Source organism: Pelecanus crispus, chromosome 1 (genome assembly GCF_030463565.1).
Source record: "Pelecanus crispus isolate bPelCri1 chromosome 1, bPelCri1.pri, whole genome shotgun sequence".
Lineage (NCBI taxonomy): Eukaryota > Metazoa > Chordata > Aves > Pelecaniformes > Pelecanidae > Pelecanus > Pelecanus crispus.
This window is the reverse complement of record NC_134643.1, coordinates 77,099,109-77,113,032: the sequence shown is the minus strand read 5'-3', so window position 1 is coordinate 77,113,032 and position 13,924 is coordinate 77,099,109. Positions and strand designations below refer to the sequence as shown.

General features: G+C 43.5%; 1 protein-coding gene across 1 annotated transcript in view; it reads left to right on the top strand.

Moving 5' to 3' along the window:
* The first annotated feature begins 2,786 nt into the window (after positions 1 to 2,786).
* The window catches only part of LMNTD1 (lamin tail domain containing 1), a 28,655-nt gene continuing 17,517 nt past the window's right edge, over positions 2,787 to 13,924 (top strand). The window contains exons 1-2 of the mRNA XM_075727848.1: positions 2,787 to 2,844; positions 6,945 to 7,143. Of these exons, the coding sequence (XP_075583963.1) occupies positions 2,787 to 2,844; positions 6,945 to 7,143 (257 nt within the window). The remainder of the gene's footprint in view (positions 2,845 to 6,944; positions 7,144 to 13,924) is intronic.

The following is a 13,924-nucleotide window of genomic DNA, read 5'->3' as shown; positions in this document are numbered from 1 at the left end:
AAAATTCTCAAATATAAACCTGCTTCAGTGATCTGATCTCCCTGTCACAAATGGTGTGCTTTACACTGACATAATTTGTTGATTTCATGCAGCAATGCATGGCCTGCTGAATCTTGCTGACCATTCATTTGTTCACAGACATATATCTATGTAAGTATCTGTATGCATACACACATAAAATCATAAAATAAAATAGATAATATAACATAATGTAGTGTAGCATAACATAATATAATCAACATAACATCTTATAAATATAATTTATGTATTATATAAAGCAAGCCATATAGCTTATGCTTTTCTGTCTGCTGGAGCCATTTGCTAGGATAAACTAAAGAGCTGCCCAGCCTTTTTAATCAACATAGGCTCATCTTTTGCCTGTCTGACTGGAAACTGCAGAGATTTATGTGGAAAACAAATTTGAGTGGTTTTGGTTGTGATGTGTCATCCCCAGTACTACTGCTGTCATTAGCTGCCTCCTCTAATGCAGGGAGATTTTGGTCCACTCCTCTGTTTAATCACAACATGTAGTACAGGCATTGAGCTTTGTATTCTAAGCAATGGCAGGGTGGGGTGGACATTTTAACATCCTCTTGTTCTATCCAGTATGAAGACCACAACAAATTCAACCATATTTTAGAATTTATAGTATAGCTTAATGGACAATGCTTGTGGATGACATCCATTGCACAAGCAGGGGTTTTCTTAGGTATTAGAATCAGGTTGCCAGTCTCTGTGGATGTTTTCTGTGAGCTGGCACTTAGAAGAGCCTTGTTCTGAGCTCAGCTGTGCTCTCACTGACACCTGTATAAACCCACAAGTAATTTCACTGAAGTTGTTGAAATTGCTCTGGACTTGTACCACCGTAGCTGGAAGCAGGAGGTAATTAAGTTAATTTTGAAATTCTTCAATGTACAGCAAACACTCAGCTCTACCCGCCCACACAGACAGAGAGGCATAGGTACATACATGCAGGTGGAGTTCATAAAATAAACGGCCTGACCAAGTGTATCCGCCCAGATGAAAGCCAGATGCTTGGGAAGGAAACTCTTTTCCTGCCAATGTGGCCTAAAAGCCGCCAGCTTGTATACGGTCAGCCTCAGCTGTGTTGTCATGACCAAAAATAGTGTTCTTGGGAATATTTACAAGGATGAATACACACACACTTTTTCTTCCTTTGAGGTTTTCAACAGATGCTGCTAAACTTTGAGTTTTCTAATTTAAAAAAGGCCTACGCGTGTCAGTATCATATGAACTGTGGTGCTTTTTCTGCTATCCTGTTTCATAGTGTAGAACCAGGGAAGTCCTGAGAGTGCCAGTTGCTGTATGTGTGCAGAGGGGTGCCTCTGCATTTACAGGCACATTGTCTTTAATCACATATGTTCCTTCAAAAAGCGCGTAAGTTAACTTACCTGTCTCTGATAGTTAAATGCCTTCATGTTTTCAATGGCCGCATAGAGCTCATGGAGTTGCAATGGCATAGCCCATCAGAGGCAATGCAAAGGACTGATGCCTTGAGTGGAACAGAGAAACAGTAACTCCTGCTTGGGCAGCATACTGTCCTCACAAGACATGCGACTCACACCCCTTTTTAGGCTGTTGGAAGAGCCCCCACATCCTGTCCCATGAGGCAAGGCTGGATGAGGGACAACACCATGCTTCACCTCCTCCCTTCCCTGAACCTCTCTTGCTGTCCTGACTCTGCAGCAGCAACTCTCAGTGCCACAGGGAATTCTGCAAGGTTCTCAAGTGACATAAAATGAACCATGTAATTACTTAACTTCAAGAGAAGGACAAAGACTTTCTTCTGAAGGACTTAATATGGGGAACTCAGCAATTCCTGTAAGATCATGGTGGAAGATGTTTGCAACCCTGTGGCCCTGTAGGCTAGCTACACTGGCAAATTATCAGGAGCCTCTCGAACCACTGTCTAGTCATCTTTCTAAGGGAGCAGTGCACACAGTTGGCACCTAGAAGCATGTCTAGGTTAGAAAAAAGTGCAGACCAATCCAAATCCCTCTGTCTGTGCTCCCAGGAGGATGGATATAAGCCAACTCTGGTCCAAAACCTGCATAGCTGTGTTATGATAAGCAAGTATATTAGTTAGGACGTGGTGCTGTGCTGACTTGGCAAGCTGGCCTCCAGATGGGAACTGGCTTAGGTTCATCTGGCCCAGGGAGCAGGCACTACATGCTCAGCTCTTGTCTGCTCCTGCCCATGGTAGCATGCAGAAGAGAATTAGAGTTATAGATTTCAGCCAAAAGCCACCACAGCCTGGCAGCTTTGGTAGCCTATAAGAATGCAAAGATCTTGTTACAGATATGGACATGCTCAGATGGCAGGATGTGACAAATAGTCAACCCAGCATGCAGGCACATTAGAGGGTACAAGCATATTGCTCAGAGCTGAAAGGTTTGTTGGCTGTATCGCGATACAGTATTGCTCAGCTGGGACTGTGTCCACTTTAAAATGAGGAAGAGGTCGGGATATCATTCTCTGGGTTAACATTGATATGACTTGTCCCCATATAAGATCCTGCTGTCACTTATTTAGTAGACAGAGAGACCAGTGTATGCTTTGGTCTGGTTTTAAAGATAATTTTCTTGACAAATTACTAAAGGGTCATTTTTTCATACAGCACAGAGATGACATCCTCCCAGCTGTCTTTGGAGCTATCGGTCACAGGCTCCATCACTCCAAGCTCCACCATAGATGGGTCAACATATTCTTCAGACTTGTCCTTTGTGGGTTTATGTCATCCTGCCTCTGTCATGAGGACCACAGAGATGCCCAGTCTGGCACAATCTTCTGGCCTAACTCAGTCTTTGCAAAGGAAAGCTATAGGTAAGCCTCTGGAGACTTAACTGCTTTGTATTTGGGATAGAAAAACACAGCCCTTTATTTGTCCATATGCACTCAGTATGAAAATGCAACCCTATAGCTTGAGAGGGGGCTTTGGTTATATTTCAGCTAATGGAATGGAGTAGCCCACGTCCCATTTCACATCTCAGTCTCTGGCTGGGACTGATCAAGTCTCCAAACATGGGGGTGGCAGGTGAGGCCTCAGGTGGTAGAGAATATGCCTGCGTTCCCTGGACTAAGTGTTGTTATTTCCTTGTGTTTCACAATGGACATAGCTGCAATAAGGACTCCATATGTAAAAAGAACCTTTTATTTTCATGCCTTATGTTATAGTAGGCTTAGCTTTCCCATGCAGAAAAATCTGCAGCTGTACTCCAAGCAGCGTGTAGATGCCTGGAGGAGGTTTGTGGAAAGCTGTGTGTACATGTTCTGGGAGCCGTCACTGGCCCAGAATAAGCTGCTGAACAGTGAGCATCCAGCTCTTCCCTGTTGCAGGGGTTGTGGTTGTTTCCAAATTACAGCCATGGCTGAGAGCAGCCCTGATGCCAGCAGAGGTTCTGCACCCTCTGCTTCCCTCTCCCTGTCATTTTCTTCAGCGTTGCATTGTGAGACAGAGGGCAGTGACAGCAGTGGTCTTGCAGCAGGGTGCTGCTGATGGGTCAAAGGCCCAAGCTTTGCACTTGGCCATAGATCTTTCTGGTTCCCACAGAAAGACACGGAAAGTCCAAGAAGAAACTGGTGCTGGGTGGGGATTTGTGTGAGTGCTGCTCTGTGCGAGGGAGGCTCACGAGAGAAGGAGGACAAATCTGTTACATACCTCTGCAGTGAAGCAGAGCGTATTTGTCCCCGTAGATTTTTAAATGCTCTTCAGTTACTTCAACATAGACCAGAGCAACGATGCCAATCATATTAGGGGGTTTGCACAACATCCTGCAAAAAAGGGGATGCAGCACAGTTCTTGAAACACAGTTATGACTACAGTTTCTAGTCAGTGGGCAATTCTGGTATTTTGGCATATGGTTTGGACCTGCACAATGATAAAAATGGAAACACTGACATTTTGGGGCAAACAAAAAAAATTGGATTTTTTTATTCTTCTGGTAGCTAGCTATGGTCTGTGTGCATATACACCCATTTTCCTAACCTTAATAACTTTGGAATACACGCATCAGTTTCTCCCTCCCAGGTTGGCATGGGGATAGTGTCCTCAGGGATGAGGTCCTACAGGTTTTCTGAAAATTGATGGTCAGGCGTGAGAGACACTGTTAGTGCTCCTATTGAAGAAAAGGTTGATACGTCCTTCCTGCCTTCCCATTTATTAGCCATCAGAGAACCCACATGATGCCAGGGCAGGAGGATAGGGGAGCAGAATGAAGGGAAAAAGGCATTAGAAACCAGGCTTCATTAATTCAGCTGCTTAGGGAACAGCGTGTTTGGAAAGGTTGAGATGTTTCATTTGACCTAAACAACATGCTTGGACATTCTTCTGCTTAAATGTTTCATTCCTGCCTATTGAACCAAATCAAAACACTTAGCTTTGGTGAAGCGCCCTAATGAAGAGTTTGGGAGGGAGCAGCTGCAGCTTGTTCTAGCAGTACTTGTCTGCCCCAGGGTTGGGAGAGGGCGACATTCCTTTTCCAAAGGTGCAGTGTTGATCATCTCCAACATATTGATGAATTAAGATGGATTTCACCCCAGGTATTAAAAAACAATGAAAGACCTCAATCTGACTGCTGCCCGAAAGAAGTGTATGTCCTCCTGCCATAAACAGCTGTCTGAAGGGAAAAAGAAGTTGTGAAAATGTATTAATGGCCTGGTTTTCTAGGGAAAAGAGGTTCATGTGACCTGCCTCTGTGTGTGTGTGTGTGTGTGTGTGTGCGCGCGCTCATGTTTGTCTGTCTGTCCTCCCAGTTGTGTCTTTAGTTAATGATCCACTTCAAACAAATTTGGGCATGTTTATACATACAATATGGGGTAGATATGTGGAAAGCAGTGGGCCTCTGCTGTTCCACCCTTTGGAGTGTGAGCTAGCCACTAGCCTCAAGTCCTTCACTCCTCTTCCCATACGTGTAATGGTGAACAACGAAGCGTGTTAGACAGCAGGATTTGTTGACAGACCCCTTCTCCCCTCCACACCATTGCCCGTTACCTAGCCCCCTAAGTGTAAATCTGATTAAAATCATTGCCCTGTCATTCAGATAGGATGAGTTTGACCTCAGAGCCTCCTTTCTCATAGGAGAGCTTTCTAAGCACTCCACTACAAATTTTGAGGTATAGAAATCCCTTGCTGTGGCATGACACAGCAACATGCCACAAGAAAAAAGGAAAGGAGAGCCTACAGGGCAGAGCTGGTGTCCCTGTGGGAGCTACTTAAGGCAGCTTAGTGACTGATGGAGGTGGGGTGTCTCAGAGTTCAGGGTGCTACAGGCAGCTTTGTCTGCCCAAGAGATGGTCTCCTGGAGGCTTCCCCTACAGCATTTTTCCCTGCTGTTTGTGGAGCACTACCACAGTTTAGACAGTAGTTTCCAAAGGAGCATAAGGGAATTTGTCATTTGATCCCACTGAATTTCAACAGTGTCAGGGCCCCTCCTGGAGGGTCCCCAAAAGCCCCTTTTAAGGATGCCAGATCCTAGTAACTGCAAAAGCAACCATCAGTCTGATCTCAGGAACAGACTGGCTTGTTGACACATCAGTGAAAAGCAGCTTCAACACAGTCTGTTCACCCTGCAGCTGCCAGTTCGACTGCCACTCTTGAGTGTTTGATCTAGCAAAGGCTCCAGCCCAGAAAAACAAAGTCCATCTTTTCTAGTTCCCAGCTTAGGGAGCTCATTGCCCCTTGTGTTGTTTCTTCGCTACCAAAAGCCCAAATGCCATTCTTTAATGTTTCCTAGTCAGTTCATCCTCAACCAAAGTCACATTCCATTAAGCTGTATGCTAGCTGTAGCTTCCTCTTTAGACTGCTTGCGCTGTAGTGTTTCACCCCCTTATTACCCCTGTGTTATTACGCTTGGCTGCCGCTAACTGCATGTTTAATACAGGCAGGTGAACCAGCACCGCTGTCCCAGGGCTGGAGCGGTGCTTCCCTGGGTATCCCAAGGGAGGGGATTACAAATGATGCTCAAGAGTGTCTGATGCTCTGCCACCACCATGAGACGATGAAATGCACAGGGAGAAGGGACTACAGAATTTCTAACAGCCTGTTTTTTGCAACTCGTATGGAAAAAAATAACACTGTAGATAATGCTCTTGGGGAGCTGGTGAAGCTAATCTGCATTGCAGTGATGCTGTCTGACCCAGACGCTCATCCAAGCGAGGCTGATTTGTGCTCCAGTCATTTCAGAGCTAAGATGAGCTGAGGGATGCATCTCCCTCCCCAAAATTTGGGCTGCCCCACCAGATCTGGTTAGAGATAGATTGCCTGGTGTAGTGAGTCTCATACAATACTCAGCATAAAATATTGAAGGAAATCTCAAATGTATAGTCTGAGAAATAGGCATTAAAAAGGATTTAGTTTGTTGGGAAGACTTTGATGTGGGAGATGAGCGAAGTCTTCCTGGTGAAAGAGACGTTCGTGGAGCTTGTTCCCTCTCTCTGGTTCTCCCCGCCTTTGGCGGGGCGGGGAGTCCCACACAGTCCCCCTTGGACACTTATATTTGAAAAGGGGGACAAAAAGGGGATTAGGGAATGTTATCACTTTCATTTTGTAAATAGAAGGGAGCCTTAATATATTCATTATCTGCTCACAGCTGATGCTATGCTGTCTAACAGCACTGAAATTGCAGGATGACAATTATACCACTGATGGCATAATTTATTGTTTTTTCATTACCCAAGGTAATTCCAATGAGGTAATAAATCTACATGTCAGTAAGAAAATACTCAGTTTACCAGCTGTGCTGTATTTTATAGCCATGGGTTTAACACTTTGAGAGGAGCGTTTGCTAAGCATCACTTTGCAATTAGAGGCAAAGAGGAAATTAAATGTTCCATTTTTGTTACCAGAAAAAAGATTTGTTTCTCATAAGTTGTCTTTCTGTTAATATTGCATAACTCAGTGACTTTGTCTTTTGCTTGCTCATCAGCTCAAGGTATTGAAATACCAAACTGTAACTCTGCTCCATCGAGAAACCTTAGCCTTTCAGTGATGGTGTCAGGACAGCTCCAGGACTGTTTCAGCCCTTTGTTTACTGACTCAAGGAAGATTGCCCAGAGCCTTGGATACATGGAGAATTATGGAAGGACACGTACTGCTTATGAGGACTACCAAAAGTCTGCATCCAGGTACAGGCACAGTTGGGGCTTTCCTTCAGGTTATTTTTGTTGGGAATGGTGTTTGCTGCAGTATCTCCTTTAGAGGAGCTGCGAAACACAAGCAAACCCTTCATAAGAGGCTGAGTGATTATCCAGGAGGGTGCTGGAGAACATCAGAGGCTTTGAAATGTAACGATCTCACTTTTTGCTTTAGGGACAACTGCCCCCAAATTGGACTTCACCCTCAGAAAGGGTAAATCACCCTTCATTCACCATGTCCCTTTCAATGTTTGTTAATATATTCTGCTTAAGGCTTTAAAGATAGCTCCCTTGTGAAGGCAGTCCAAAAAAGGAGCAGAAACACTGTATCTCATGGCTGGTTTTTCCTTGTCTTCAACTGATCGCACTCAGTTTTGCATCTAAGGGTAGAACTGATAATGCAGGGGACTTCAGAGGGTCCCACCATATGGGCTGCATGAAGCTATTTGAGGCAGTGACAGGCAGCCAAAGGAGTGAACTGGGCTGTACGGGGTTTACACCCACCTAGAAATCCCATTAAAAAAATAAAGTATTGTCTCCTGGAGAAGCTAGTTGTCCCAAAAAGGTATTTACCGTCTTTAATTTAGCTTCACATATACTAAAGGTGGGAAAGAACTGTCAAAACAGATCCTCAGCTATTTTCAGTTACCTTGGATCTGTCTCCTTCAGGGAAATGATGACAATTGACATCTGCAGTTTTAAGGCTAGCCCCTGTGTGGACACTGTCTCCTACAGGCTATTTCCTACCATGCTGTTCAGTGGACAGGCCTGCACATGCTTATTACTAAGATTGCTTTCACAATACTCAACCTACAATTCTCCTTTTACAGTAATATTTCACTGGTGATAGTTCAGCTGCATACAGCCTTTGCCTTTTGGGAATTTTCCACCCACCTGCCATACCCATTCTGGTATCACACGTCCCTGTGATTATCTGTTGAAGACAAGCATTTTAGTTCTTTTACTTTTTTTTTCCCCCCACAAATTAGCCCCTGGATCCCTCATCATTTTTATACCTTTCCATAATGCCTTGTTAATTGTCAATATTTTTCTGGTGATGAGACATCCTAAAATGAACCCAATACATTTTATTCTGGTCTCATGCCAGCCTAAATTCAGAGTTTCCAGAAGAGTAGTACTTAAAGCATCATGGATGAGGCTGCATGTTTGGTGCCTCAGGCCAAAATGTGAGTAGTGGATGAACTCTATGTTGCCTGTATTAGAAGTGGGAGAACTCTATTTACCTGCATTTACTCCTAGGAGAAACTAGAAGGAATTTTCTTATAGTCAGTGAAAGCCGGTCACACCAGGCACTGGTGCATGTGAACATCTGGATGAGTATTTCCAGCTTCCCCTCTCCACAGCTGCACAAAGGGCATCTTCCACTCCCTGCTCCCTACTCTGCAAGGACAGTGCCATAAAGTTGTAACAGCCTTTTGTGTTCTGTCAAATTGCAAATGCATCATTGGCTTTCTCTTAGACGTCTTTCAGCATTATTGTTCTCCATACTTTTCCCTCCAGTGAATGCTATTTCCCCCCGATAAATTAGCGTACCGTTTTCCAAGAGCTGCATCTCACATTTCCTGCCCGTATTTCTAAGCTTGCTAGAGCTCTTTGTATTCTTTCTCTTGCTCTCATCTGTGTTCCCCTACCCTCTCCTCTCAACTTAATGTTATCTACATATTTTATTAACCAGCTGTTCTATTCCCCCTTGCACATCACAAGTGGAGATGCTCAGTGAAATGAGAGCTACCCGTTGTCCCTATAGGGAACATGAGACACAACCCCCTTGCCTATTATTATTCCTTGTTTGCAGTCCTTCAGACAGTTCCTGTGACAGTATTTATGTCTAAGCCAATGGGAGATAATATTTTGAGAGGCACTTTATCAAATGCTTTCCTGACTCCCAGCCCTTTGATGCCTGCTGCTCTCCCTGCTCTCATTCATTTTGTAGTTCTGTCGACTTTATAGGCATTTTTCTCATGGACTTAGTCTTTGTAAACCCATGGTGCTCCTTGTATATGTTTCCATAAAGAGATCTGTATAATTCTTGGGACATTATAGGGAAAGCCATGAAAAGATACCTTTGAAAGCCAGCGTGAAAGCTCCAGTTGTGTTCAGAGCTCTAAAACTGTTGCCAAATAATGAGATATGCCATACTGTTTGACTGGGCTTGGGGATAATAACTTTAGATAAACATTAGGAGATAAAAGACATCACCTTCCCCTTTATGCATTTCCTTGTATTGTGTGAACTGTTTTCCAGTGGGGACTGAATCACATCTTATCTCGTACAGAAAGCAAAAGAAGTCATTAGCTCTGCTAATTGTTGAAGATAAAGAGTAAAATGCGATGACAGTTTGCTTTGTCTGTGGTTAAACTTGTTAAATGCATAAATTAAGCAATTCTTTTAATTCTAATTTGATTAATTACTATTATGCTATTCCACCATGCCAACACACTAGAACTTTTTTTTTTACTTCACTCAATTTGAACTTAAAGTATACCTGTTCTTGTTTTACATGTTAAGTAAATAAAACTACACTGAGTACATAATACCTAACATTTTAATTTGGTGTTGCATTATACAACATCCTTTGAGTGTATGCAGTGTGAACATATAGTTTAGTAATACTTCTATAGAAAGTGGATGAGTAGTATGACTTAATCTGATCTGTTGTGAAGCCACAGTACAAGTATACACAAACAGTAGAAATAACATGGTTTCAGCCAACTAGGCTGTTTGGGGGGGGTTGTTTATAATTGAGTTTAATTTACATTCATTTGCTTTTGAGAATATATGAACGTACTTAAAGCACCTTGAAGGTTGTATGTTTAATTAGATTGTTGATGAATGTCATACAGAGAGTACACACATGGGAGTTGAGACATCAGGATTTTCAGCTAAATCAGGATTTGCTGCATCAGGATTTTCAGCTATCAGCTGTGTGCAAGGAGGGTGACAGTATTGTCACATGTGTCCTGGCACTGATGCTTAGAGACAGCCATTTTGTGTGTTCAATGTGAATGTCGCCCTAAACCTTTCCCTGACTTTTGCACATGAGCAGTGTTAAATCTGCTGTATTTTGGGGTGACTGTTTTTGCAGAAAACAAGAAAATTGAAATTTTGTGCACGGCTATTGAAAATCCTCAATATCTATTTTGTGCTAAGTGCAAGTGCTCTACATACTGAGGATGAGTGAAGTTTAACCCCTGATCTGTAAAGCACTTGGGATCTCAGCTGAACTTTGGCATTTCAGGCCTATAGTTGCATGCAGCTACTACGTATGCAACACTTCTCAGCCTCTCACAAAGAAAGATCTGAGCCTTCTCCCAGGACTTTTCCTTTCCTATCCCTCTAGTATAGTTAAATCTGTTGGCATAAAAATAAACAGATTTGTACTTCTGGAGATAAGCCTTTTCCAACATAACAATAGTATCAATCTGTGACTTCCTTTAAGACTGAAGAGCTTAGAAAGACTTGAATTCTTGGCATGTTTTCTAGTTAAAATGCCCTGTTTCTACCTCTACCAGCTCAGAGAGGAGCAGTTCAAATGGTGTCCTACTGGCAGGTGACAGCTCCATGGCTGATGCACCCTGTGCTCCCAAGAGCACTGACATTTTTTCTCCCCTCAGCGTTACATACTTTATAGAAAAATTTGGATTCTGTTCCACCAGTGAATATTGGCACATAGCAGAAGAAACTACAGCATCAATGCACACCAACCTCTCCTCCATGCACTTCAGCACTTTAGCTCCTGTCTCACAGGAGCTGGTCCAATATTTTGAAAGGTAAACTAACTTGCTAAAAAAAGCTTTGAAGGCTTCAGTGAATGTCTCCTTAGAGATGTTATTCCCTCATTTAAACTCACAAAAGTCTGTTGCCATCCAGCAGCCAACTGGCTGTACAAATTTTTAGAGAAGTCCTGCAGGTCTCGCTGGCTCCCTCCCTCATGTTACATGTCGGGCTTTTGCATGGAACTAAGAACCATGTGTACACTTAGAGTACAAAGAACAAATGGGTTTGGGGGAATTAGTTCAAATGATGCCTATACATTTGGGATTTTTAAGGTTGAGGGTAGGAAGTGTGCAGGCTAAGGTGCAAATTCCCAATAAGACATACATATAGGTCATGATATTCATAAATCTTGTTTGGCAGAAAATAATATACCAGAACATTAATGTACAAAGCATAAGTATTTTGTTACAGGATTCCTTAAAAATAGTTGCTGGTAAAACAAGATTTCCAGTACAAACACATAATCTTATCTTTAGTCAGTCCTTTGTTAATTTAGTCACTCTCAGTTTCATCAAATAGAGGCTATATCCCCAGAAATTCCTCTGACAAAAGGTTCTCCCAAAATCTGGAAGATTATCCAATTACAATTTAAAGAAATGTACGGCAAGGATCACTGACTAAAGAGAGAAGTGTCTGAGGAAAAGAGCAGGAAAGAGCGTGAGGGAGTTCGTTTGTGTGTAAGAGCACTTCACTTTCTCTTATAAGTAAAGTGAGGAGAATTACACCTGCGTTTAAGTTTTGTGGTGAGTGGAGTCAGGGTCCCTGGTGTCAGGTTTAGACCTGCGTGCTCTCCTTCATTTCTTCTTTTCTTCCACTTCTCTCTTTTGCTATGTGCAGACCCCATGCCTATATGAAAACTTGACATTAATTCTTAAGGAGTTTTTTAGATTTACATGTGTTAACACAAAAGGGACTCTTGACTTAGATGCTCTGTTTGGGCAGTACAGGCAGGGAATAAAGATTGTTGTTAATCCCGGGTTGAGTCAGGGGAGCGGTGGATGATGACTTCTCCTGCGAACAAAAGGGAGATGTCAGAGTGCCATTATCTTGGAAATCCCACCCAGAGCAGGATTGTCAAGAGCTAACAGCTCCTCCTAGGCCCTTCTATGTACTGGGAGTTGGCCACAGAAGGAGGATGTATTTTCATGCCTGGAAGGGGAATTGCATGGTGATGCATTCCCATCCCACATCCATCAAAAGTACTGTGCTTTCTGAGCTGGCACAGGAGGCTGCCCCACTGATTCAGAAGCATTTGAGACTGAAGAAGGATCAAGCCCATTAACTCTTCTTTATCACTAACAGCTCTTGCCTGATTCATCCTTAGGCATGGTTGAGCTAACCTTGCTGTTTAACCCTTGCAGCTTTGGATCTGATCTTTTCCTTGAGCCAGCATGGCTGTGAGGCAGTGGATTGCCTGGATGCAAGCTGGCAGCAACACGTTGCGTGCTTTAGCAACTTCCAACACCAAATCCCCGTGTCCTATCATTTGCTCTTTTACCAGTCCTGCGTGTTCTATCAAAAACTCCTGTCAGCCCCATTTTATGTTCCCAGCTCTCCCTGGCTTCACTAGATTCAACCTGAGGTCTTGTTTAGGGAAAGTCACACTACACTAGACCCTCATTATTCACTCCATTATCAACCAGGATTCTGCTGTTTACAATGTTGCATCATGAAAATGACCTTTTAAGACCATTTTAGCAGGTCTCTTTCCCCATCTGCTTTTTCCTGTCCTCCTCCTAGATACATTTTGGCACCCAAAACTTTTCTTCATTTTCCTTGCACAGATAGAGAGAAATGGGAGATCAGGAAGATCTTTGCATTCTGCACAGTTTAAAAGTCTTCTCCCATTGACTTAACTGGCTCTACACCATTCCAGAGGGTAAAAATGTCAGGGATTTCTCTTTGTTGCAGGTGTCATTCTGTTGTTAGAGCCCAGCAGAGTCCTAGGCTACTGCTGGAGCTCTGGGACTGTAATGATGTAGAAAGCAACTGTGGATTTGAGTTGCAGCATTTTACATCTGCGTGTGTACGCCATGTGTAAATGATAACTTACAAACAGAGGGATGCCAAAGGATCATTCTCTGCATCACCAGTCTGCAAAGTTTTTAAGCACAGCTGTCCATCCCTTCAGCTGCACTGATACAGCAGCTTGCAGAGGCTGTCAAAAAAGCTCAAGTTAAAATAATGTCCCCCCAAAACCTTTTACACTGTGTTATTTCAGCAATCCAGCTTAGAGTGTGGTCCTGTGAGCAGGGGGGAAGGAGAAACATGCTAAACTGTGGCAGCCAGGTGAAAGCAAGCAGCCAGAAGAGGGGGAGAGTCTGAAGGTGAAGAGCCCCTCAGCCTGGCTGTGCTGCCAAAGCCCCTCCGAGGCTCCGCATCTCTGGTAAGCTGTCTCCAGGCGTCTCCTTGCTGACGTGAAGCACAAATAGACTGGGACCAAGTCGAAGGAGGGACGCTCTGGAGTTCCCAAAGTTTGCAGGAAGACAGAGGAGAGGCAGCCAAGTGTTACATTTGCTATGCGTGTCTTCTCTGGCCAGGGAGGGGGCAGTTACACGCAGCTCTGCTTCCAAATCTATCAATGCCAATGGCAGCCTGGAGGCAGCTTGACTGTCATGAGCAAGTGTGACTCACTGCTACACCACACAGCTGAATTATTTGGGGTGGGTGGGCAGTATTTGTCACACTGTCAATGAGGATTTGGCTATGCTAAGCAAGCACATAGGCTGTCTGGGCTGTTGGGTCAACCTTTACTATATACACAGAGGTCTATGATGTAAACTTACTGGAACAAGATAAATGTGGCAAGGGCAAAAGCATTGCACGCACAGAAGACAGACAAGACACTGCACCAGCGCTAAATAATGAAATTTATTGCAGTAGATGCCGCATCAAAAGCTGAATGATTCTTAGACTTCATTCACAACCTGTCGAATAAGACCTATGAAGACTATTACAGTCTGGGACTGAGTGT